Consider the following 27606-nt stretch of genomic DNA (forward strand, 5'->3'; position numbering starts at 1 on the left):
GGTGCAGGTCTATTTTATTTCAATCCTTTCCACATTGAAAATCCCTGTTGATAATTACATAATGTGTACAGTGAACCAGGGTGTACAAATTGTGTGCAGCACAGGGGCGCGCCGCCAATGAGGCGAGCTGAGACGCTCGCCTCAGGCGGCAACGCCGAAGCGGTTTCCAGGGGCGGCAAAAAGCCGCTCCTGCACCTTTAAGAGCCGAATTTCCGGTTTTTAAACCGGAAATTCAGCTTTACTAATGCGAGAGAGCGCAATTGCGCTATCCGCATTAGTGTTCCTGCCTCCCCTCCCGACAAGTAAGTCGGCGAGGGGGGGCGGCATTGCAGGAGCCGCCTCAGGCGGCGCTTAGGTCTGAATCGGCGCTGGTGCAGCATGAATACCAAAATGCCTTAGAGGACTTAACCCCCAGGCAACTGTAATATCATTCACTTACAATGTAAAAATAAAATACAGTTTATTAATCTACATCATAATATACCAGCACCCAAACCCATAAAAATAATGGCACTGCAGATTAAGTTTGAGGGGCCCCGATATAACTCATTTATAAACACTGGGCAAATTTGAACCTGGTCTGTAACCTATGGCAACCAATCAAATGTTTGCTTTCACTGTTCAACCTGCAGCTGGCTGAAAAAAGCAAGTTGGTTGCTAAGGGTTACTGCCCAGGTGCAAATTTGCCCAGTTTTTATAAATGAGCCCCAATGTTTGTTGAAATGATAAATGCGTCCATGTAGTTACGATGTTCTCAATGTCAACAAATATCCATCCCGATTTCGTATTGAGGTATGCTGTTATAAATTATACACCTCAAAATCTGTCCACCTTGTAATCCAAAATCAGAGCAATTCAGAGCAACCGTGCAAAGTCACGCTCTTCCTGCTCGCAAACTTACTTCTGCCTCTGGTAGCCTGACCCGTCACCTTTTGTTGCCCAGAGATGACCGGGTCCAATGCAGTTCTATAAATAGTGCAGTTGGGTTGAGTTCTGGTTGGAAAGGCTCAGTTAAGTGCTGGGTGCGTGTCTATTTCTTTTTCCGAAACGCAAATCACTTGTGTACATGTATGCACATGGGGCAGGGTGGATGTATTTGACAAAGAGTTGCTTTCTCTCTCCTATCATATGTGTTTGCTTCAGAAACACTACTATAGTTCATATAAACAAGCTGCTGTGTAGCAATGGCAGAAATTAAAAAATCGTAAATCGCTTTCAAAAGTGTCTTCCTTTTTTTTTTTAAGCAGCGAATGCAATAAATACATTGTCAGCCACAATGCATGTAGAGAAAGAAATATCTTCACAAGATTTGCTTTGGTCTATAGAACAGACTGTGAAACAGCCAGATCCTGAAATAGCAGGGCTTAGCTCCTGGGCAGACTTCAATGCAAAGGGTTCCCTGCTTTCAAATTGCCTGCCCCTAAGAAATATTCCTAGATTAGATCATGTGTATTATGCAGAGGAGCTGGTCGCAAGAGTCTCGTGGTATGAAATTACCCCGCAGGAAAGAATCGCTTTTATATTCTGTTTAAATGGCCCATTAACAGTTTCAAGGAGTGAGGGAGAAGTGTCATAATGGAAATATGACGGCAAACATCTTACTAGTGCACATTTATAAGAGAGAACCCCCCAGGGAAATGTACTTTGCGGATGTCTATAATATAAAACTTAGTTTCAGCGAATTCATTGATGTCATTATTACAGTAATACAGACTATTAATCTTACAGAGGCAACTTAATAACAGAAGCAATATATTAAAAGCAGTAAGTAAATAGGGAGATTTTATGAAGTTAACCACAGTACATGGAGATATTGTAAAAATCACATTCACCAAGTCCATTAACTGTGAGATTCATTAGGAATATAATAACCTGGGTTGTAACTAGGATTTATATCCAATTCTTCTTCCTGCAAGTATGCATGTATATGCTACAATGTGCAGACCGTTAATTAGTGTGTATTTATATTTTAGGGCTCTTACAGAAGAGCGTTTTTACCTGCGCTCCCCTGCGTTCCGTTTTTCTGCGTTCAGCCGCAGGGGAGCGCAGGGATAGACGCATTACATTTTTTCCAATGTGGCTGTACTCACACAGGCGCGTGTAGGCGCCTAACGCAGGAAAAATGCAGCATGTTGCGTCTCAACCTGCCTTCAGCGCCTTCATGCGCCTGTGTGAGTACAGCCCCATTGGAAAAAATGCAATGCGTCTATCCTTGCGCTCCCCTGCGGCTGAATGCAGAAAAACGGAACGCAGGGGAGCGCAGGTAAAAACGCTCGTCTGTAAGAGCCCTAAACATAGGCTGCAATATTGTTTGCCGTGCCGAGCAAGGGGCTGAACAGAACCATCAGTTTTAATCAGTGGGTTCATATATAACACCTGAAATGAGACTGGTAATATGGTAGCTTGTATGGGTGCAAAACTAGCAAAGAGAACCTCATTTACTACCAGGGTGATACAGTGCACCCCTAAAAGCTAAGCATCACCTGCCTGCTTCTGGTTTTGTTAATAAAGTGAATTTCATATTGTGTAGCACCATTACTCTGAGGCTGATATGACATACTGGCATCATTTAGACCTGTTTCTGTGGCTCTGACTATTAGACACGTTGAAGCTGATTTTCTAAATTACACCCGTCAAGTTACCCATATTAACCAAACCAAAACCAAACCAAACCAAAAGATCTGCTATTTTTTTTTTAGAGTTTGTAGTAGAGGGAACAGTGCTGGCATGTTCCCACCACCAAGTGGACTGAAATGTAGTCCCTATTTTACTAAATCAACCCTCTGGTCTCAAAGCTTTCTGCTCAAAAACCTGAAGACTGTCCTCTTTGCCATGATCCAACAAAGCTTATTGCTACCGTCTTGTTTCAGTTCCGAGAAATCAGTCAGAACCTGATCACCATTTACTCCAAGTGTTTTTTACTTTTGGGAAACAATATTATTAGGGATGCACAGATTTCTGCAAGTTGCTCCTGCCACCTCTGATTACCTTAGAGAGGGACAGTGATCGTCACCAGAGAGGCAGGGAAGGCCTTGTTGAATTTTATACCCATAGCCTGCCCACCAAGTTGTTCAAATCATAATTTTGGACCAGTGTTCCTCAACCAGTGGCTTGCGAGCAAGATGTTTCTCAATAACCCCTTGGATGTTGCTCCCAATGGCCTCAAAGCAGGTGCTTATCTTTGAATTCTTGGGTTGGAAGCAAGTTTCAGTTACATAAAAACAAGGTGTACTGCCAAAAAGAGCCTTCTGTAGGCTGCCAGTCCAGGGCCGGAACTAGGGGTAGGCAGAAGAGGCACCTGCCTAGGGCGCAACGAAAGGGGGGCGCTGGTCAGGTACCTGACTTTTGCCTGCCCCTAGTTATGTTCGCTGCTCTCCCTGCCTCCCACCCCTCCGGCATTCCTCCCTGCCTCCCTCCCCTCAAGCACTTTCCCCGCCTCTCCCCTCCCCTCAGTCGCTTTCCCCTGCCTCCATCCCCTCCGTCAATCTTCTAACACCCTCCCCTCCGGCGTTCTGCGCATGTGTGCGCACAATGTGTTCAGGACTGTGCACGTCCGCGCGAGCAAGCATGGAGGGGAGCACGAAGGGGAGCATGGTGGCCAGCCGGGTCGCCTAGGGCGCCCAGTCGGCTTGGCCCAGCACTGTGCCAGTCCACATAGAGACTACCAAATAGCCTATCTATCTATCTATCCTCTATCTATCTATCTATCTATCTATCTATCTATCTATCTATCTCTCTATCTATCTATTATCTGTCTATCTATCTATCTATCTATCTATCTATCTATCATCTATCTATCATCTATCAATCTATCTATCAATCTATCTATCTATCTATTTCTCTATCTATCTATTATCTATCTATCTATCTATCTATCTATCTATCTATCTATCTATCTATCATTTATCTATCTTCCTACCTTGGTGCAATGCCAACTACAGGTAACAAACATAGGTAAAGCCCTACTGCTTTGTCCATTTCTCTACAATAAATCATTGCTTTAACACTCCTGCGAGCAGTAGTGTAACTGCTATCTATATCTATCTATTCACATACACACACAAATACAGGCATAGAGAGACAAAGGAAAGCATCTGTGTTTATATACATTGAAGGGCTTTGTTACGACAGCAGGCACAACTTACTCTCCATTAAGAAATTCACAAAGGCTTAAGAAAATCAAGGTCATTGATGTGGCAGTTTTCTTTCTAGACCTCTTGAAAATTTTATAGACGTGCCAAGTCCATTAACAACTACAAACATGTCTTGTGGTGTGTGGCCATTTTGCATCTCTCTGTCAATAGGTGAGCGTTTTCCCGTTATGTACTGGACATTAAATTGAAATTACAGTCACCAACAAGAAGGAGTTCTTCCTTTCATCTTCCATTAAGGACCCATAAATTGACTTTGATGTGCAAGATTGTACATACAAATGAACATATCAAACGTCACTATAGTCTTGTTTTATAATAGACTGTAAGACCCCCCAAAGAATGAGATAGGCTGCCACTGTGAATCTAATTCCTACCTTGGTGGCCTCACCGTGCCGCACAGCAGGCCAACATATAACGGCACAGCAGGTCAACATGTAAAGCACTGAGTGACCATGTGATTGCAAGTAATGAAGCAAAAAGGACTGCAGCCTCAATAGAGCGAGGCTGCAGACAAAGGACTCCATGCTGGGCAGAAATTGCTTGTGTGCTCAGTTGGATGTTCAACAGGTTTTGCAAATTAAAGACTGACCATTTTCCTTCACAAATACTATGTGGATATCTTATCAGCTTTGGGAATGATTTCTGTTTTGTGTGCATTTTCCTGTCCAACAATGAACAAGAACTGTATAATGCATGTGAACTCTACAAGAGTCCATTAGGGACTATAACAAATCAATGATGTCTTACATTTTAACATGAAAAGTGCATTTAAAATAAGCATGCTCTATTTGTTGCCCATATATATATATATATATATATATATATATATATATATATATATATATGCATTAAGAGTGAGAACTCATGCTTTACACAAGAATAAATAAGTTGATGGGTGGCATTATTCAGCACTTTAGGCTAATGTCTCACCAGGCTGTTTCCATTAGCAGGCAGAGAAAATGGCACACGTAGTGGATGATCCACTTTTCTCGGCATGTGTGTTTTTTTACTGTAATGTTTGCAAATATTATTACGTCAGTAGTGATGAGCGAATTTGTCCTGTTTCACCGGAAAATTTGGGAAACTGCAAAAAAGTTTGTGAAATGGCAAAAAAATTTGTGAACGAATTGAAGTCAACAGGTGACAAAAAATTGTTTACGCACACAACAATTTTTCTCTTGCTCCAAATACCTAAAAGTCAATGGGTGTCTTTTCTTGCGCAACTTTTTTGTCTTGGCAACTTTTTTGTCCAAATGCATTAAAGTCAATGGACGTTTTTTTGTTATGGCAACTTTTTTGTCTCTGCAGGTTTTTTGTCCAAATACATCAATGGACGTTTTTTCTTATGCAACATTTTTTGTCTTTTCTGTTGCGGCAAAGTTTCCCACTGCAAATTTTTGCCGCAGTTTTGTGAAAACATTTGCATATGGCAATGTGTATTTTGCCGCAATTCCATGGCCGGCGAGAAAATTCGCTCATCACTGTACGTCAGGTTATTTCTCTACCTACAATTGTAATGGCTAATAACCTTGGAGAATAAATCAATGCAATATATGCAAAAATGCAATATATTAGCATGGAGGATATTACATAGATAATGAGATGCTACGGTAGCGGATGCATCTCTATAATGTTAGCTAGCCTGGACCTGATAAAGGTACTATTTGTAATTCAATTTTCAAAGTTCAGAAGAGAAATATGAGGCCAATTTTGTGTCCCTCTGTCTTAGTCTGACCTCTTATATATTTAACATTTGATCACAAGTGTCTGACTGGGTGCCCTCTGAGGGTCCACCCTAACATCAGATGTTGTATGTAGATTATACAGGTGTCATACAGTTTATTTATTTCCTGGTATTTATATAGTACAGAGGGAAGTGAGCATGTTTTGGGTGAGGTTTTAGCAAAATGGCACATGGTCACGGCAGATCAGGTTGTGCATGCACCAGCCATTTTTGTTTCACTGTGGTCCCATTCTACTTGTTGGCAGGGTGCTCTCCCTAGGGGCCTGGCTATCAATGGCTGAATAACTGGGACCAATTGGGGGGGGAAGGAGGGCCCTGCTAACTTAGTAGTACGGGCCCGGAAAATCTTGATGGTGGCTCTGGGTCAGTCCGACCCTGTCTGAGCCTGACAACCCTATACAACTGCAAGGGTTACTATATTTTGGGCAGTTTCTAGATGCAACTAAACTGCTGCTATAAAATGTGAGCATGAACATGACTCCCAATGTGCTGGTGACCCTTTCTTATAAAAAATGATAAACAGCTTTAAAAATTCCATTCAGACAGCCAGACTTCAAGGGACATAAACTATACCCCAACATCCAGACAACCGGGCAGCTTAAATGACATAACTTTCACATGATAAATATACTAACTAAACATTAAATGCTGAAAAATATCTTGCCAAAACATTTCCAGAAAGGATATAACCACAGCTATGACTTGCTGAAACTGTATTTTTCATTTAACCCACTGCTTTTAGACAGACATACTATTTTTTAAATGCATGGCAATATTAATGAATAAAATGTATAACAAAATTGTACAGTATGTCATCAAGAGTTTACTTTAATGAAGTGTCTCACTGATATGACATTTTATGCACAGGTGTATTTCTGCTACATATCTCCCCATTTGTCCCAGGTTGTAAGTGACATTTCGATCTGTGGTTTGAGGAGGATTAGTAGGGTGGCTATAACAATATCTGGTCAGACTAGGGGCTTGGCCTTAACGGGTGTGTTCACTTTTGAGTTAACTTTAAGTATGTTGTAGAGTAGTGATGTGCGGGTCAAGAATTCCTCGACCCGCACCTGATGCTAACCCGCCCGCTCCCTACCCACACCCGACCCAGGCCCGCTGCTCTCCTTTATTTATAGACTCATGCCCTCTCCGCCCTGCAGTCACGTCACAAAAGGGGCGAGGCAGGCGGAAGGGTATAAATTCCGGCACTGGAAGCCGGCAGTACTAGGTCGCGGGTGGGAAGAGCAGAAGAAGAGCTTGACCCGCCCACGTATTTCGTCCAGGGGTCAGCCCGAACCTGCCCAACCCGCTGGCCTCGGGTCGGCCTGCACATCACTAATGTAGAGTGATATTCTGAGACAATTTGCAATTGGTTTTAATTTTTTATTGTTTAAAGTTTTTGAGTTATTTAGCTTTTTATTCAGCAGCTCTCCAATTTGCATTATAAACAATCTGGTAGCTAGAGTCCAAATTAACCTAGCAATAATGCATTGATTTAAATAACAGAGTGGAATATGAATAGGAGAGGCCCTTACCAGAAAGATGAGCAATAAAAAGTAGCAATAACAATGTGTGTAGCCTTACAGAGCATTTGTTTTTAAAGCAGGAAGTAGTGTTCTGGCTATTATGTTAGACATCCAGTCACTCCAGCCTTTATACATTACATTTTTGCCTAACTTACTATATTAGAAACATTTTTTATTTTGCACAGCTTATCTATTTACCTAGTTTTTATTTTTATACCAAGCAATTGTTTTAAGAACAAACCTTTTTTGACTGTAGAGGATCAGAAATCAGATATCCAGGTCAGGATGAGTGGGCAGACCCAGGTCATGTTCCACATGGCACCTTATGCCTTTATATAACAAGTGAGGAAATGCATACTCATATTTCAGATAAATTATCTGTGAACAAAAGATTGTCAGGCTCAGTTGTCCAGAGCTTTAAAGCCACGTGACCATGGGGCAAATTTACCAAAATTTAAATGTAAGTTTTACCCGCAATTTAAGTTTTTTTGCAGTAGAAACCACAATTTCTAATTTAAATGGCTAAAAATTACATTTTTGATTTATGAAGTGCAAAAAAACTAAAACTCGAATTAAAAATGTTGCATCAAAAAGCTAACCAGTTGATTTAGAATACAATGGGTGTTGTATTTTCAAAATTTAAGCTGTTTTTCAATTTGACCTTTTGAGACTAAGTTGGACTCATTTTCATTGTGTTCACTTTTTTTTAAGCAATCAATTTTTTATATTTTCAAGGTTTTTTTTAAATAAGTGCACATCCAAGATTTTCGAGTTTGCTAGTTTTCTCTCATTCAGAAAAAAAATTAAAATTCTAATTTTGATAATGCTGCCTCCACGGGTTCTACCGAATGCATTCCTAAAGTTTTGTCTGAAATCCAATCTGAATCATGTATTCAGTGCTAAGATGCCTATGATAATGTGCACATAAATTGATACTTTTATGAATAAGCAACGCACATTTTTCCAGGACAAAGCGGTTTTCAAAAATGTACTTGATTTTTTTTTTTTGTTTCTTTTTTTTAAAGAAAAGCAATTTCTTTATGAACCTGTAAGTCTGTTAGCTTGGATTAGGTTTACCATTGAAGAATTATGAGCTGCACAAATATCCTTTTAGGTAGACTTAAACAGCGTTATTAGAACAGAGCTTTAAATGCACTGCAGGACATGAGTGAAGCGGCAAAGAGAGCGAAATTTAGCATATTCAGCCAAAAATTTACTAAGTGCCTTCACTGACATGTATTGTGAGAAAAAGCAGAAGACAGATCCCTGAAAAACTTCAGCATACCAGAAAGGATGATGACGGCAAATTGGCAGGAAAACTACGATCAGAGGCAACATTTAAAGAAATAAGAGATGATCTAGTAATATTTCTTAAGGGAGCAAAGCAGAACTGCCGGTACTAAATCATAAGCATTTACAACAAGATCTGCGACAGAACATTTATATGGCGGCACAAAATGCAGTCGTGCAAAACGGTGAGCAATTCTTGGGTCTGGCAATCAGCCTGTAGCAAAGCGTTTTACAATCTACAATCTTTAAGGAAATAATGAGGAGACTAAGTAGATTTAGGTCATTATTTTATAGGCAGACCCCGTAATATTTTTCAACATAAGAGCAACTGTATTGCAGAGACAGAATGTAATGTGTTCCATTGTTCTCAAGCAGGTAATCTACAGCTGATTTACAGTACTTAGATGTTTCTAATACAAGTGTAGGCACAATCCTTACTGGCATATGTAGATGTAATGTATTACACTGTAGTTATGTATTACCTTTAAGTGAGCAGTGTATATGTAAAAAAAAAAACCTTAGTCCTTTCTATTCTGAAATGCTACAGTTTAAGTTGTAATGTGGTACCTATCTGTACCTAGTAATCAGGCTGTGGTTTGAATGACAGCTAGGAGGATAAACTGGAGAGGACCTGGACAGATAAAATAACAATAATAATAATCTAGTCTCAGGATTGAGCTTCTTTCTGGTTGCTCAGGTCATTGAACCTGTCAAACATATGTTTTAAAGGAAACTATACTTCTGAACACTGCAAAAATAGTACGTAAAAAAAAACCATATGAAAAACAGTTTCTTAAAAAGAAAGCCTTTCCTTGAAAAATAAACTTTTCTATTACCAAATTTTATTGCATTTTTTTGACATTGCAGGCTATTTCTTGCAATGTGTAACACCCCCTACATCTCTCCGATCACTCCCCTCCCACACCGCCACCTGCAAGCTGAGTTGTCCTGATACTGCTCTCTGTACAAAGCGCCAGTTTCTTGATCCAGCATCAGTGCAAAGACCAGCAACTCTGGAGGCACCATTTGTAAGTCAGCACTTTCAGGCTTTCCTAGATTCAAGGGATAATTTATTAAGGATCAATTTGTGTTTTCCACCTAAATTAGAGTTTCAAGTTTATTTTTTTGGTCAGAATTCACCTTTTTGGGGAAAAAAAACTCAAATATTTCGAGATTTATTATACCCCCAACCCTGGAAATAGCTGAAATGCAAAAATACACCATCTAAAACCTGTCGAGGTCATGTAGGAGGTCCCTTGAACTATATGAAGATGTTAATAGCCTTAATAATGGTCAAGTTTTTTTCGGAGGGTTTTGCACAAAAACTCGATCAAATCTGTCGATTTTTCAGTTGAAAACTTAATCCCAAAAACCCCAAAACCCCTGATTAAATTTTTTTCCATTCAAGGTTTTTTTTAAAATTAGAAGCCATGAGTTATGAGCTCATTCAGATTCATTCAAGGTATCTAAAAGTCTAAAATTCGACCTTTGATAAATAACCCCCTCAATGTATGCCATTAAATGATACGCATAAAAAAAATAAATGATATGGCATACACCTAATTGCTACCAAATATTGTAAAATGACTTTCACTTTCAGTGTTGCATTAGCACATACTGCTCTTAAGAAAATAACACCTTGCACCTAAGCCATGACAAGCTGACAAAAAGAAAGTAAAATATAAAAACAAGTGATTAAAGCTTCTGTGTTGTATGAAGGAAAAATGTGTGCCAGTGCATTGTCTAACCTGTAACAATCCGTGCCATATGGGCACTCTGGTCTTTTATCACTGTCATCTTCACTTTCTTTCTCAGTGGTATTATAATCGCTGTCTCCTGGGTGACAAAACTCTTGAAAATGGGCAGGGTTTTTCCTACAAAGAAGAAAACAAGACATCAGTTATTTTAGCGTTTTTTCTTTTAAAAATGTACTGTATATTCTGGGAGTTAGAAATAGCAGTTATTTTTATGAACAAAATGCTCTGGTACTTTTCTTTTCTATATCATCCATTCGCATTCAAGCACTTTATAAAAAGGCCCTCAACCCATTGTGTCCATTTAGTACATCAAATGACATTGACATCACTTTATTATTAACATTTTATCTAACATTTCTGATAGTCTGGTATCGATAACATTTTCGCAAACTCAAAACAAGAACCACACAAGGAGAAATAAGTATGGATGTAATCCACAGTCTATGGTAAGAAAGCTTAGGCTGAAGGTAAAGTGGTGCTACCTGCTTCTTTTTTCGTTGGTTTAAAGGGATCCTGTCATCGGAAAACACGTTTTTTTTTCAAAACGCACCAGTTAATAAAGCTACTCTTCTGCACTGAAATCCATTTCTCAAAAGAGCAAACAGATTTTTTTTATATTCAATTTTGAAATCTGACATGGGGCTAGACATATTGTCAATTTCCCAGCTGCCCCTGGTCATGTGACTTGTGCCTGCACTTTAGGAGAGAAATGCTTTCTGGCAGGCTGCTGTGTTTCCTTCTCAATGTAACTGAAGGAGTCTCAGTGGGACATGGGTTTTTACTATTAAGTGTTGTTCTTAGATCTACCAGGCAGCTGTTATCTTGTGTTAGGGAGCTGCTATCTGGTTACCTTCCCATTGTTCTTTTGTTTGGCTGCTGGGGGGGAAAAGGAGGGGGTGATATCACTCCAGCTTGCAGTACAGCAGTAAAGAGTGATTGAAGTTTATCAGAGCACAAGTCACATGACTTGGGGCAACTGGGAAAAAGACAATATGTCTAGCCCCATGTCAGATTTCAAAATTGAATATAAAAAACTATGTTTGCTCTTTTGAGAAATGGATTTCAGTGGAGAATTAACGGATTCATTTTGAAATTTTTTTTTTTCCCATCACAGTATCCCTTTAAGATTGAACATCCCAGGCTGTTTGGCATGCATGTGTATTGCTTAAACCATTTAGATTTGCACTTATCAGTCCAGAGTACTTGCTGCAGTTTTTTTATCTTCCAATCCTTGTGTTTTTCTGCATAACTGTGTCATTTGTTGTCATTTCCATCTAGGAAATGGATTTTTATCTTAACTCCATGAAGACCACTGCTGATAAGTTATCTGGACTGTAGATGGGTGCACTACAGTCCCGGTGCCTTCTGCTAGTTCTGAGCTGATAGAGGTGCTGAACATCTTTAAAAGATTTGTTCAGTATAAAAATAAAAACTAGGTAAATAGATGGCTGTGCAAAATAAAAAATGATTCTTATAGTTAGTCAAAAATGCAATGTATAAAGGCTGAAGTGAAAGGATATTTAACATAATAGCCAGAACACTACTTCCTGCTTTGCAGCTCTGTGTTTCCACTGATTGGTTACCAGGCAATAACCAATCGGTGGCTTGAGGGGGGGGGGGGGGGTACATGAACCATAACTGTTGCTTTTGAATCTGAGTTCAGAACAGTTATGTCCCATGTGGCCCCCCTTCAAGTCGCTGACTAAGTCAGAGTTATAGAGCTGAAAAGCAGGAAGTAGAGTTCTGTTATGTTAGACATCCAGTCACTCCAGCCTTTATACATTACATTTTTGGCTATTTAGCCAGTTTTTATTTTACACTGAACTGTTCCTTTAATTTCAAAAGGAAGACACTTTTTTGCTTGGATAAAAGCATGTAGGATGACCACCTTCTGCCTTGTTTCTGGGCTCACTTTTGCCATGGTGTAAAATATGAAGGTTAAACCACTGCATCTTACTGAAATATTTCAAGGGAATGTCAACCCAAAAAAAATAGTTTGCCTTATGAAAGAAAACATCATTGTAAGTAACATATATATTTACAATACACATTCACTGCAAATTTTCTATGGTTTTTACGTTATTTGTATAATTATTGCTATCGAAGGTAATGTCTGTACCTTTCTATTCTCTGCCCTAGTGGCTCAGACTGTTCAAACAATGTAAGACAAGGCAGCTGATTAACAGATCTGTCATTGCTGGGGAACGAAGACTTTTGCAACATTGATCAAAACGTAACAACGAGGAGTTAAGCAAATGCTGCTTTTATTAGCAATTGTTTTTACAAATAACTTCAAAAGCACTGACATTTTTTCAGTGCATGTATATTGGAAAGATGCAAACAATTATGTTTTCTTTTATTAGGCAAAGTTTTATTTTGGGGTTGACTTTCCCTTTAAGCTTAATCTGTGCATATCATAAGTGCCACAGGCTGCATTCTATGATCTTAAGCACTCCTGGACATGATGGCCTAATGCAGGGTATAGCAGAACTAGTGCCCGGAATATCCACTAGGTGCCCTAGGCACTTGGCTAGGCCCCAATACAGAGGATCGCTGATCAGAGCATAACCAGGAGAACAATTTGTATAACATCAATCCGGCTTTATTTCAACGCTTTAAAATTACAAATATTGGTAGGGTGTTTAATTCTCTTGCCTAGGGCCTGCCTCGTTTTATTGGCCTGGTCCTCCTTGCAGGAAAGTGGAAAGGGTAACGACAATTCTGGTGCAAATGCAAAACAATCGCAACACTCTTTACTCACTCAGCTGCTAGTACTACATTCAGGTTTCCCTTTCCTCTGACTACTGTGACACTGCTACCGCACAGGCACACAACGTCACGTAGGGGAGGTGCAGGCCAAATAAAAAGCACAGGTGCAGTGAATTCTTGGTGAGAAGAGCACGTGCAAATGTAGCAAGAGGAACATCACTGCTTTTAGCTCTTCCTCAGCTGCTACAGTGCACCTTCAACAAATAATACCCCTTTTAGGGTATGGCTACAACAGAACTGATATTTCTAATATATGTACTGAGGTTATCTTAAAGAAAAATGTCTGTGTTAACCTTACATTGTGCTCTGGGGATATTTTTTATGCATCTGTCACTGCCCTCATCCTACAATGAGTTCTAGGGTATTTTAAATGAAGTTGCCATTTCCCGCATCCTGCTACGAGTTCTGGAGGTATTTATATATGAAACTGCCACTGTGCATCATGCTATGAGTTCTGGGGGGATTTATTAATGAAATTGCCACTGTGCCATCCTGCTACGAGTTCTGGGGTATTTATAAATGAAACTGCCACTGTGTCATCCTGCTATGAGTTCTGGAGGTATTTTTATATGAAACTGCCACTGTGCATCATGCTATGAGTTCTGGGGGTATTTATACATAAATCTGCCACTGTGCCATCCTACTATGAGTTCTGGGGGTATTTCACATGAAATTGCCACTGCATTCATTCAGCCAAGTGTTTTATGGATATTCCAAATTGATAACCCTGCATGTATCAGTTGCTTTTGCCTGAGAATGATGAGATGAGTGCTTTAGGAAAAGCTGCAACAGATGCTTAGCTATCATATATTCAGTGGGTGGTGGTTTATCAAGATGTTTCTCCAAGAGTGGACATGGTCAAAAACATTTTGCAGCAGCGTGCCATCATTTGCCCCTGGAGGGACAAGCCCTTCTGCAGTCCATAGTTGACAGATTCTCTGGGAAGTCCCAGAATCCTTCACTTCAAAATGAAATCATTTGAGTGGCTGCATAGTTTTCTTTCAGTTTGTTGAATCATGTCTACGGATGTAAAAAAACACCTATATTTTTATATTTGGATGCTCACATAGTTATTATGCTCCAGCTTTTTTTTTTTTTTACATAAAATCAAATGGGTCATTTTACCCGTAAAGCAAACTGGTTTCAGCAACAATTTTAGTAAATGCTTTAAGACAACCATTTGCATGCAAGTGTCAGTGTTTTTTATTCATATCTTCAGGGCATGACTGAAATACTTTCCACATAGGAGTGCAAAAACAGTTCAACAATATCCATTCAACCACAATATTGGAAGTCATGCTATCAACCCTGTGTTTTCCCAACCTGTACATTTTATTATATTATATAGTATATAATGAACAAATAAAGGTCTTATAGTACTGCACTGACTTTTCCTTACACTGCTATGTAACTTCCTTAAGAGCAGCCAATAATTTGGAGTCATACATTCTGCTTTCATATATTTACTAGTAATGGCATGAAAGGTTTTTATTTTGAAGATCATCATCAGTCAAAGATCTGAATCTTCCTTTGTATCAAACATTAAAAAAAACCCACAAGGCTAAATATTTTGATATTTATATACCATATATATTTGCATTTTACAAAAACAAGTTTAACCTGTGCTATAAGTATTTCATTGGCTGTCTTACTATCACGGTTCCAGCCTCCTCTTCATATACAACAAAGGAACAAATTATTTTGCTACAAAGATCAGCAATTTGGTGTTCCTTTAAACCTTAACATATTTTTAGCCCTAAAGATTTTGAGGTTTCTTACTCTATTTTCTTATAAAAAACTGAGGGTTTCACAATTATTAGTTTATTTTATGCAATGAAAAGCTTTGTTCCAGTGAGTTAAGTAACTGTCTTAATCCAGACATCACAGATCAATGATTCGGAGGAGCTCATCATCTGTACATACTTAGAGGGTTATTTATCAATGGTTGAATTGATTTTTAAAAATCAAAATTCTAATTTTTCGAAGTTGTATTATACCCTGAAGCTGTAAATAGATTGAATCCGAAAATACTCCAGCTAAAACTTGTCGAATTCACATATAAGTCAATGGCAAAGGTCCCTTCAACCATTCATGATGTCCAAGTTTTTTTCCTTGGGGGTCACTCGAAAACTAGATCAATTTTTTTCAGTTTTTTCATAAATTAGAAACCATTCCAGTTGTGAGTTCATTCGAGGTATAAAACAGCTCACGAAGCTCGAAAACACGACTTTTGATAAATAACCCACTTAAACTCACTGGTCCGACCTGCAGCAGCTTTATCCACAACCCCACTGGAGGTGATATCATTATAAAATCAGAAGTGACATCATCCATGGGCAAGGGTAAGTGGGAAAGCTTTATAAAAATATGAAAGACAATTTTTCAAATAAAAATATTTTAATTACAAGTTTTATTTTGTTGTTATGTTAAGGCTGTATAATGCCCTGTTTGAAATAATTCTAACGTAGATTTTTTTCTGTCCTTATACTGTTTCTTTCTCTGATTTACCCGACGGCTTACAATAAATCACACCCTACTTTGAAATTCTGTAACAAGCAGATATGCTATACAATGATAATGATTAGTTGGCTTGCCCCAATGCACATGTACATTTTATAGTACAAACGTATGCATCAGTGACTGCTTTTTCTCATTTTCTTTTTGTGATAGATATTTTGCCACTGCTGGCTACATGTTTCCTATCTAATTCATGAAAGCATCTTTCATCATAAATTGTAGATGAGTGACAGAGGCTTTATGGAAAGCCTGGTGAATTAACAAGGTATGGCCCTTGGGCAATAGAGAAATCATAGAATCATATCTCCTAATAATCACACGCAATTTACAAGATGCAAACTTTATGCTGGGGATCCCCAAACTTTTTACCCCCTGAGCCACATTCAAATATAAAAAAGCTGGATTGCAAGAGAAGCATGAAAAAAGGTCCTGGAGGTGACAAATATGGACTGTGATTGGCAATTGGTAGTCCCCGTGTGGACTGGCAGCCTATTGAAGGTTCTGTTTGGCAATACACCTGGTTTTTATGCAACCAAAACTTGCCAGGTATTCAAAAATAAGCACCTGCTTTGAAGATACTGGGAGCAACACCCAAAGAGTTGGTGTGCAACATTTTGGTATGCAACAACTTGAATCGTCTGATCAAATTGCTAAATTTTTTCAGGTTTTGGATTTTAAGGCTAAACCTAGTGCAAACCATGAAAACTTCAAATTGAGATTGGTTCCTCTCCCATTAACCTATACAGGACCTCAACAAATGGCGGATTTTCGGGTTCAGGCTTTTTGCAGCATCCGGGTATAAAAAATCTTGAAAAATGTAAGTTTTTTTCCCCACCAGATATATTTGAGGTTTAGTAAATAACCCCCTTACGGACCAATGAGCAAATTTTATATCCAGAAATGAATACCTCTGGAAGACAATGTCAGCAACATTCATGAAAGTTTAAATATAATAAAAAGTTCCATTAACGTCCACTCTATAATCGAGTTCCTGTTTACAGACTTGCACGCAATTAAAACATACAAAAAACAATAGCAAATAAGGGTTCATTATTCGTTTGAGAGGTATTGGTGGAGGGATCAGGCCACCTCCATTCTTCAATTAGACAGATATATCAACACTGGTCTTGTAAATGAACGTCATATTGCGTTTGTCTCAAATAATTGTGCTATTATGTCTGACAACTCATAGTAGAAGTATTTGGTAAAAACCAGAGTAATTTGGGTTTTCTTATTCAAATTATGACATAATGCATTCTTTCTGTACAATAAACATATAATAGAAATCAATGAGAAATGATGTGACTATATTAAAGTACATGGCCATATGTTGAGTTTAATGGCAAATCTCAGAAGCCATCAGTTAACATGGCTATATTAGTAAATAAAATATCTATTAGTTAGGGACAAATACTTTTCATATATCTGTGGGATCAAAATTGAAATATTAAAATATAGTTTTAATAAGTTAATTTAGTTGGTTTTAAATAAAAATGCATAAACACCTCCAAAAAATAATTTAACTCAAAAAGTGGGGGGTATTTTTTCCCTTTGCTTATGCATATCAGCAAAGGTTCTGACCTAACTAGATAACCAAAAGTGTCATATACTATGAGCAATAGTGAAATGATCACTAAGCCAATCGTTTCATAGTATTTGTAATATATAAAATAAATGTATAATTAACACAGCAAGAACACTTCCAACACCATCCACTTTTAATATAAAAATGATCACCCCATCAAAATATGAATGATAAATATACAAGTTTGCTGATGTAGTCATTTGTAGTTTCTGAAATCAATTCTCATTATTCGAATGTATTTTTAAAAATGCCGTTAAAAAATACTGCTTTTCGTTAATTTTATTAGGAAGTCTGTTTTATTAGTATACGACCAACCTTGCACAGAATTAATTATACGTGTAAAATTATGTGAAAACACAGTACTAATAAAAACTGACAGAAATGATTGTTTTTCTAATCCCACTCTACTTTTTTTCCTTTCTGTTCTTTATTATCTCCAGAGAGCTATAAAATGAAGTATGGGGCATTTCCCCGGGGGGCAGTTAGCATGGGGGAGGAGGGAGGGAGGGGTACCTTGGGTGAGGGGGGTACGGGTTTTTTTTCCCCACAGGTTGAATTCTCCTTTAAGATTGTTTACAAATAATATGGTTGACATCATAATAAAAATAGTAAAATAAGAATAATTTTCAATTAAAGGTCACAAAATTAATTGGTCTGTACATATTTCCCATACAAAAGACTATTTTGTAACTTTTTATATTCTTGTTCTATTTTACCTTTACCAACAAGTTTACAATCTTCTAGGACAAGAAAGATGGTAATACACTTACTAGACGGGATTTGTAACCTACTACATATACTGCCCTATGATTGGAGTTGCTGCAATAATAATGTAAGGGTTCTCCCCAGAGGCATATGCTGCACCAGGATACATTGGGTCTTGCTTTGTTCCTTAATACCTAAATGGAGTGCTACTTCCAGTATTACCTGTTTGGTATCAGGTGTCTCTAGGTGTATGGCTATATTAGTTAATAAGCTTCAGCCTACTGAAATAAGAAATTTTCTAAATACAATCAATCAAATATTTTATTTTTTATTTATCTCATAATAATGGCAACGTTTCAGGCCTATACAAGACCCTTTGTCAAGCCTTGGCTTGACAAAGGGTCTTGTAAAGGCCGAAACGTTGCCATTATTATGAGCTAAAAAAAATAAACCAACAACTGGTTTCACAAGCATCAGATGTGTCATTGGTGTTTTGTTTGTGGATACTTTGCTTTGTTCCTTATACTGTACATCATAATGGACATTTTATTCTGAATAAAAGAAAAACTATTCATGGAACAGTTCTGTTTGCTGTTGTGCTTTGCATGTCTTATTTGCAGGCAATTCTGTAAACAAGAACTCAAACATAGAGTGGAGCTAATTGTATTTCCTGAATAGAAAATGAAAACATAAAAATAGCAGTTACATATTAGCAGCAGGGCAGTTCATTCATTATACACACACACACACAGGTATAGCTGACAGTGTCTTAAAGGGGTCTCAGTTTCTGGATAGAAAAAGATCTCCCTGGCCTGCAAGTATTCTCTTTGGCATAGCCATCTAGGAAAACAAATGAACCAAAAACGAACATATGCTTTTGGTTCAAGAGTGACTGATGGCTCCACAAATAATTTAACGATATGCCCATACATATCTAAATATAGTAAATTAAATATTCGGCATTGTTTCTGTGATAAGTTTATGTTCACTCTCCCTCTCTCGGCATCTATTTCTCTTCATTCTGTCTTTGTGTCAGATATTCATTGACAGTTAGATGCAATATATCTTATAGGGGGGAGGGCTTCAATTCCAAGCAAATGTATTAGAACTCACTCAAATAACTGATTCCAGTAGAAACAAAATCTAACAAAATAACTGCCTTTTGCACAGATTCTGCATGTAGAGAGACATGAGACTCAATAGAGTGAGCTCTAATATATCAACAAGGCAAAAGGAGCCCCCTATAAGATATATTGGATCTAACTGTCAATGAGTATCTGACACCCAACTCCTGCATGAAAACAGAATGAAGAGAAACAGATGCTGAAAGAGGAATAGTGAAGATAAACTTGATTATTTCAGAAACAGTGCAGAATATTTAATTAATTGTATTTAGAAAGTTTCTTATTTCAGTATGTTGAAGCTTATATTACATTTTTTGATTAAATTTTCGATAGTTCCCCTTTATATACAATAAATTACAATACTAGTTGTATCTATCTAGTAAAATAACTTACCTGTAGCAGTTGTCTCCATACATACAAGGTGTTCTCTTTTTTGCAGCTTGATGGCCGCCATTGAAATCTGCCTTTTCAGATTCTTCATCTTCATCTGGGCTTAGACTTAGATCATCGCCGTGGGTTGTTTTTGACGAAGATGCCTTAATATGCTTAACTGAAGAGCTACCAGATTGTCCATTTTCACTGCACCAATTTGTCACGTCATTAATATTCTGACAGCTCTGCACATCCAGATACTTGTCTTTATTTTCAGCTAAAATCATCTCATTGTCATCATTTGACTGTTCACACCGTGCTTTGGTCAGCAAACTAGTACACAATGTTCCAGGGGAGACCTTAAGGAGAGGAAACAAGAGAAGTACATTAGGGAAGAAGGGTTAAAAGACACGTTTCATTAGTAAAAGAAAATTGAAATAAAATCTGGATTAAGTACATTATACATATATAGACATGGGATCCACAGATGTAACTATAGAGAAAACAGACCTCATCTTCGAGGTGGGCCCAGATTGCGGATAGGAACTATCCAGAAAAACATTACCCAGAATGCTACAAAGCATGGAAAAAGTAATTTCCATCCCTTGCCCAATTTCAAGAAAACAACTTGCTTTTCTTGTTAATTTTGTAACATAAAAATGCTGCTCATAACGGAAATTTCCCTAAGGGTTAGTCCACACTAGGAGATTCGGGGAGATTTAGTCGTCTGGGCGACAATGTCGTGTCTTCCCATCCTCTGTAATGAAAAGTTGCCTGCGCTAAAGCACACGCAGCGCTTTATTGCCCGAAGTTGACTCAGGAAACTTCGGGCGACTTCAGAAAACGAAGCGATGCGTGTGCTTTAGTGCAGGCGACCTTTCATTATAGCGGATGGGAAGACATGCGGAGGCAGTTTGGGGAGATTGCCGTTCAGAAGAAAAGGCAATTAGTTGCCAGGCGACTACATCTCCCCAAATCTGCATGTGTGGACTAACCCTAACCAGTACCAGCCTGACATGGGCCTAGACTAGGCGTGCCCATACTTTACTAATGTAAGGTCTACTTTAAGTGATATTGTCCCATTATGATCTACAGCCATAAAAGCATTGTAAGTTAAAAATATTATTTAAATATTGATTTATGAGAAAATGTATATTGTTAAATGTAAACATCCATTTCTTATGTAAACTTAAAGTAATAAATATCTGAATGAAAAGTATGAAACAAAAGGGTGATTCAGTCAAGCTGTCTGTTAACAGTGTCTGGAGATCTACTGATCACCAGCTAAAGGTCTACTGGTAGATCCTGATCTACCTTTTGGACACCCCTGGCCTAGACATATTGTCAGTTTCCCAGGTGCCCCCAGTCATGTGACTTGTGCTCTGATAAACTTCAGTCACTGAAGATTTGGGATTCAGCCGAATTTGGTGCATTCCTAATCATTTATGCATAGTTACATTGCAAGCTCTAGTGAGAAGGCCCCATAACATCTCACTACACGTGGTTGCAAATATAAAAGTGTCACTATGTTTTACTATATTACAGACATTCTAAGTCGGAACTTTATAATAAAAAAAAAAGTGTTAACATATAAAAGGAATAATGTGCCCTCTATTGTAAAATATATAGTGAATAAAGTACCCCCTCTTGTAAATTATAATGATATTATAAGTTACTGAGTAGTTTCATGACCATATATAAAACACGAGGCCGAAGGCCGAGTATTTTTATACAGGTCATGAAACTCAGAGGTAACTTATAATATCCTCATATTTTGCAACAGGGGGTACTTTATTATAATACAAGTTTCAGCGAGTCATGTGAAAGAAATTAAAAGCCAAGTGTTTTTATACAGGGGTCATGTAATTGCAAGGTGATTTATAATGTCCTATTATTTTACAATACGGGGTATACTATATTTTATACTATGAAACGTTTCAGTGATTGATTATAACTGATGGCATAGCTAAGCAGCATTATATACCATATATATATATATATATATATATATAATACACAAAAGCCATGAATATCTTGTAAATTATATCCTTATAAATGGTGAGTTCTGATGTCATCAGTTATAAACGGTGACTTCTGATGTCATTTCTGTCACATGACTCACTGAAATGTGCGTATTATAATAAATAAAGTACCCCCAGTTGCAAAATATGAGGATGTTATAAGTTACCTAGGAGTTCCATGACCTGTATATAAACACTCGGCCTTCGGCCTCGTGTTTTTATATGGTCATGAAACTCCTTGGTAACTTATAATATCCTTATATTTTACAAGAGGAGGTACTTTAGTCACTATATAATTGACAGGATACTGAGTATTTATAAATACTGCAAAATGCACTTGGCAAGGAACAGCTTATAGTTCATATTTCAGCTATAACTTTACTGTAATAACTTTTTAGCCTCACATTTCCTTCCTTTGTCCTTTTATATTATCAAGACATTATGACAGATTAAAGTAGAAATTTACAAGTTTTTTCTTCATCTGTCATGGCGTCCATCACAATTCAGTATTATCCATTTCCTTCTTTGGTTTAGCTGTCATCTAACCGGACAGTGTTGCTTTATAATTGACAAAGGGGAAGAGATTCCTCTTACAACCTTGCCTAATGTAATTGGTAGTTAAAGCTCTCTATAGACATCTGGTCTATTGAACATAAAAAGCATTTTTGTCTCCTAGAAAATGATGGCTTTTACTGGAACATATTATAGCTAGAAAAGTGTTTTTATAAATAATTTTACAGAACTGAATGCTCAACAATATGCTTCTATGTTTGAACAAATAGGTCAATACTGGAACCAGTGTAGAAGTTGATCTAGGGAAAAATAGCGTTTTTTATCGCCAGAAAATGTTTGATAATTAAAGGAGAACTAAACCAATAGGGGCACATTATTCCTTTTATATGTCTAAAATGTTTTTTTGATTATAAAGCTCTAGTTTAGCATGTCTGTAAATTAGTTCATTGTCAGCTGGAATGAAGTGGCAATGTAGAGCTGAGTTCATGACTGAAGGCAGCTAGTGAAGGGTGAGTAAACTGTCATTAGGATTTATTGAGTGGATAGTTGAGATAATAGATATATATGTATAACCTATGAATATAGCTGTTTTGTGACAATGTGATGATCTCATGGCAATGAAAGATTTTTTTCTGGGAAGCAATGTGAACAGCTGGACAAAGGTGTGAGCAAAAATGCATGTCTTACTATAAATGTAGCCATAGTAGTTAAAAGTTTGACTTTTTTTGTATTACTGTATGTCTCAGTAAGTTCTGAGCAGTTATCCTGTACTGTATTCAGCAGAAGGAACCAGAGATAACATATAAAAGATTAAAAGTGCTAATATTCTCAAGTGCTGTACATAACAACTGACAGTTGTTAAGGGGCAGATTTATCAAGGGTCGAAGTAAAAATTCAAAGCAAAAAAAAAAATCGAATTCCAAGCTATTTTTTGTGTACTTCAACGAGGGAATAGCCCAAATGAGAATCGAAAATTAGAATAAAGAAATGTAAAACTTCGACTTCGACCATTCACCATCTAAAACCTGCCTATGGGGGACCTCCAAGAACCTATTTGGAGTCAATGGCTGGACAGCTTATTACCCCGCAGAAAAAAAAACTTTTTTTAAAAAATTTATTTCGGTTGGTCTTTTTTAATTTGAATTTTCGAAAGTTGTGGAAATTCAAAAAAAACTCCCATTACTTCGAAATTCGACCCTTGATAAATCTGCCCCTTAAATGTATCGTTCTTCTAGCATTAGTCTATAGGTCTTTATTAACACAACACCAAAATACACAGCTGTGCACAGATTATAGGCATAAATTGCATTAAATATCCATGTCCTTTTAATGGGGAACCATATGCTAATTGCATATCTAAATATATAGCTAGTTTTTACTGGTCGAAAACAGCACATTCCCCAAAGGTTCTACAGATTGTAATATGGTTTTCAAATAAGGAATATTTCTGTAATGTGGAGCACCATGCTTTAAGAATACACAAGACATTAAAAATGCAGAATAGTTTTCTATGAAAATATTTACACAAATATTCACTTTTTTTTTATTACAATGAGTTAATACATTACTGAAAAATGTAACAAATTGAAATGTGTCTTAATGTGGATCAATATGCCGATTTTTCCTGAATGTGTTATAAAGCAATGCACTCTAACATTTAAAATTTTTTTAATCAAGTACCAGGTACTGTTTTATTATTAAAGGGAAAACGGAAATAATTTTAAAACATTTGAATGCTTTTCTAAAAACTGGACTGTATAGGAGATGGTCCTGTAAGTCATAGCTTTCTACATAACGGGTTTCTGGATAAGGGGTCACATACCTGTGCATGAGTTCGAGCTGATTCATTTATGTTAAAGGAGAGCATTTTACAAGTACCCTTAAATATACCAAATCAAATCCGCATAAACTGGTTTAGTTAGAAAGAAAATAAAAAGCAAAATGAACTAATTTTATCTGTTTCTATAGAAAAATGTTTTAGAAAGGGAATAGCTACTCTTTTATTCTTAAAGTTAATTAACCTTGGGTATATAAATCCAAGGGGACATAGCTGGAATGCGGCAATATATATGCATTGGTTTAGTAACTATACATAGAGTAGTTGTATGCTTATAAATAATATGTTATCTATGTGTCACTTTGGCAGTTGAAACAATAACTTGTACATATAAAAGGAAAGATTAAAGACAACTTTGAAACATATGAAGGTATAATGAAGCTTAAATAGATGATTTTTGCTAAAATGAAAGTGACTCTTTGAAGCTCTTGGGAGAAGAAACTGTAATAAATCACAAACCCAATTATTTTTTTAGAACACAATTATTAATATAATGGATAACGGAATGCAGTTATTGATTTATAAATTGGTCATAGTTAAAAAAGACAAATGAGCAATATTCATCATATTAAGAAAACTAACCAGGGGATGTTAATGTAATTTTGCTATTTGACTATTCGTACATTTATCAATATGTTTATCAACTGAAACTTAGGGGGTTATTTACTAAGCCCCGAATGCAAAAATCATTAAAAATTCATGATTTTTTTGAATAAAATCTGGCTTTTAAAAATTCACGAATTTTCCGGAATTTATTAAACCCCGAGGCTGGAAAACTAAGAATCTGAAATCCCGGCATCTCAGACCTGTCGAGGTTGCATATAAGTCAATGGGAGAAGTTTTTATTGATTTGCGCTGGGTCTCGTACCAAACCCCGAAGTTTTTGGAGGTTTCGGGTGAAAAATCGCGATAATCGGTGTATTTACCTCAAAGCAAATTTTCAGGAAAATATAATAATAAATAAGCGTTAAAAAAACCGAGCGGCTTAGATTGGAGTTTGTAACACCAATATTGAGATAATTTCGGACCTTGACAAATAACCCCCTTAGGGTAAAAGATGTAAATATAGTGTTGTGTTTCCAGCACTAGACTACAAGTCAAATCTCTCAAGCCTTATTGATTAAGAAAGACAATTAGGCAATTAGGGTGAGGTACATTTTATCATGATAAACTGCCTAAATATTGATGAGCTTATTTATCAAAAATCGAATTTGTGAGGATTGACAGCTTTTTCTACTTGAACTCACAATTTAAAAAAAAACTCAAAATTTAAAAAATATTCGAATGTCTGTTTATTTGTTAAAAAATCCTAATATAAAAATGTTGACTGAAATAAATAAGCTCAAAGAAACTTGAAAAGCTTGAAAATCTTGAATTAAAAAAATTTTGAATTTTGCCTAGGACAACTCCCATTGACTTCTACATGAACTTGCAAGCTTTTAAATGCTGAAGTTTTACATTCGTGTTTAATAAATACCAGAGATTTCAGTTTTTGAAAATATCCTTCGAATTTGTGAGTTTTTGTGCAAAAAAATTCGAATCGTGGCAAAAATTCAAATTCGAACGTTGATAAATGGTCACATTTTTGTGGTAGAGCTTTTTTGAAACCACGATTAAACTAATTTTCTCTAAAATCACAAATGCCGTTAGAGTTATTAAAAGGTCCAAACATAAAAAGTAGAAAAGGAAATTTTTTTTTAATGATCTGAAAAAAAATACAAGTATTTCAAAAACCTCTACAAATTCGAGTTTTACAGACAATTATAAGTTAAAACATAGCTAAAAACCTCTAAAATTCTTAATAGTTAAAAAAGTTCCAATAGGATTGGCGCAGCTCCCATTGACTTCTATGGCACCTTGACTGCTTTTACTTGGAGAATCTTTGTATTAGAGTTTTTTTGTGGATTTTCACTCCATAAATCACAAATTGTTTGAGAACTTTTTTTTAAAACAGATTGTTAAAGAAAAAATACAAATGGAGAAAAAATTAAATGAAACGTATGTTAGTAAATTGGCCCTTAAGAATAGAGAGAAGTGGTGGTGTGTGAAATGAAAAAGCTAAGTGAATGGATTCCAACTACTTTGAGGGGTTTTGTATGACACTTCAAGATTAATAATATCACTAGTATTACTTTTTATAGTAGGGGCACATCAGCTCATGTGGTAATGTGAGTTTGTTAAAATGAATTGCTTGTGAAATATTTTTCAACATCTTCTTCAGAATAAAAAAGGGGAAAAAAACAAAGAATAGAGTAGCATATGAAAAACAAGACCACAGTACCTGTGATTCAAGAGTACCCCTCTTTGTTACAAATACTTCTTCTTGAGCTTCTTTAATATAAGAGGGCACCTGATGTTTACTACTTGATATATTTCCATCGGTGTTGCTTGTGGTTATGTTTTTCTCTCTTCTGATTCTATTCCTCTTTCCTTATAAAAACGGAAAATGGTGAAAACAATGAAATTATTGTTACATTGGATACTGCTATCAGAGTATTTTAGTTTAATCACCACTTATAAATCAGTGCTGCACGACTTGTACCTCGTAGTTTACCAATGATCCCATTCAACACAATTTTCTGGGCCAGAGAGAGTATTAAAACAAAGTCAAAACTAAACTTGGGATCAGTGCTGCACAACATGTTCCACGCAACGGCCCAGCTATCCTACTCAACACAATTTTTCAGGCCAGAAAGAGTATTAAGATTAAGGAATAAAAAAGAAGTTTATGCAGGGGTCATAAAAATATTTGGATATCTGGACAGCCCTGTGCTACATCACTAATCGTAAGCATTTAGTAATTTCCAGTTTAATCACTCTAAATTAGTATTAATATTACTCAGGTTTTTAGTTAACTACCATTTAGGGGAATGACAATGCTTTCCTTCCAAATCCCAGGGTTTTGGCAGTAAAACGGACCAAACTTCCAATCAAACTTACTGCAGACAACAAGAAACTCTTGTTCCTCTATACAAACCAGTAGTTTGTTTAGAAAATAAAGGACCGTTATCTCGAAGATATTGGAATTTGAGGATGAAATGAACACTGTATTAGAAAGATTTAGAGACCTCAATCAGATTTACACCTTCCAAAGGCTGCCTCAACATCAGTAACCAAACAAGGTAGCTCCAACCATCCCCAGAAGTCAACTGCTAGTAAAACATAATTTCATTTCTTTGACTTTATATTATAAAATATATTTGGAGCATTACAAGTAGAGAGTGTGGTGTTTAAAGAGCAGTATTTTCTAGATTTCTTTTTATATTTAATCCAGAATTATTGTGTGGCCTTATTATTGGGTTATTGGGTGATATTCTAACTTGTCCCATATCCATGCTGAGTTGTTTTGCATTTTATGTAAGATTATGACATATATTATGTGTATATATATATATATATACATATATACATATATATATATATATATATATATATATATATATATATATACATATATATATATATATATATATACATATATATATATATATATATAGATATAGATATCTATAGATCTAAGTTTCTTTCCAGCCATGTAGTGCTTAAACATGTACATAATCATAGCATATCACACACCAAACATCAAGGTGGCAATGGAGGGCAGATAAAGGAACTTCAAAAAAGGTTGCAAGGTATACAGTCCTTGCATTCAGGCATCCTATATTTTACACCTTGTATGTCACCGTGTGCAA

The 27606-nt window shown here is 36.7% G+C and overlaps 1 protein-coding gene across 4 annotated transcripts in view; it reads right to left on the minus strand.

The window, feature by feature from the left end:
• The window catches only part of aplf.L (aprataxin and PNKP like factor L homeolog), a 136756-nt gene that overhangs the window by 26440 nt on the left and 82710 nt on the right, over window positions 1–27606 (minus strand). For all 4 annotated transcript variants that reach the window (XM_041562632.1, XM_018262804.2, XM_041562630.1 and 1 more), the window contains 3 exons: window positions 26196–26344; window positions 19565–19902; window positions 10463–10588 (listed from right to left, as the gene is read on the minus strand). In XM_041562632.1, the coding sequence (XP_041418566.1) occupies window positions 10463–10588; window positions 19565–19902; window positions 26196–26344 (613 nt within the window). The remainder of the gene's footprint in view (window positions 1–10462; window positions 10589–19564; window positions 19903–26195; window positions 26345–27606) is intronic.

The sequence above is a fragment of the Xenopus laevis genome, chromosome 5L (assembly GCF_017654675.1).
Source record: "Xenopus laevis strain J_2021 chromosome 5L, Xenopus_laevis_v10.1, whole genome shotgun sequence".
NCBI lineage: Eukaryota > Metazoa > Chordata > Amphibia > Anura > Pipidae > Xenopus > Xenopus laevis.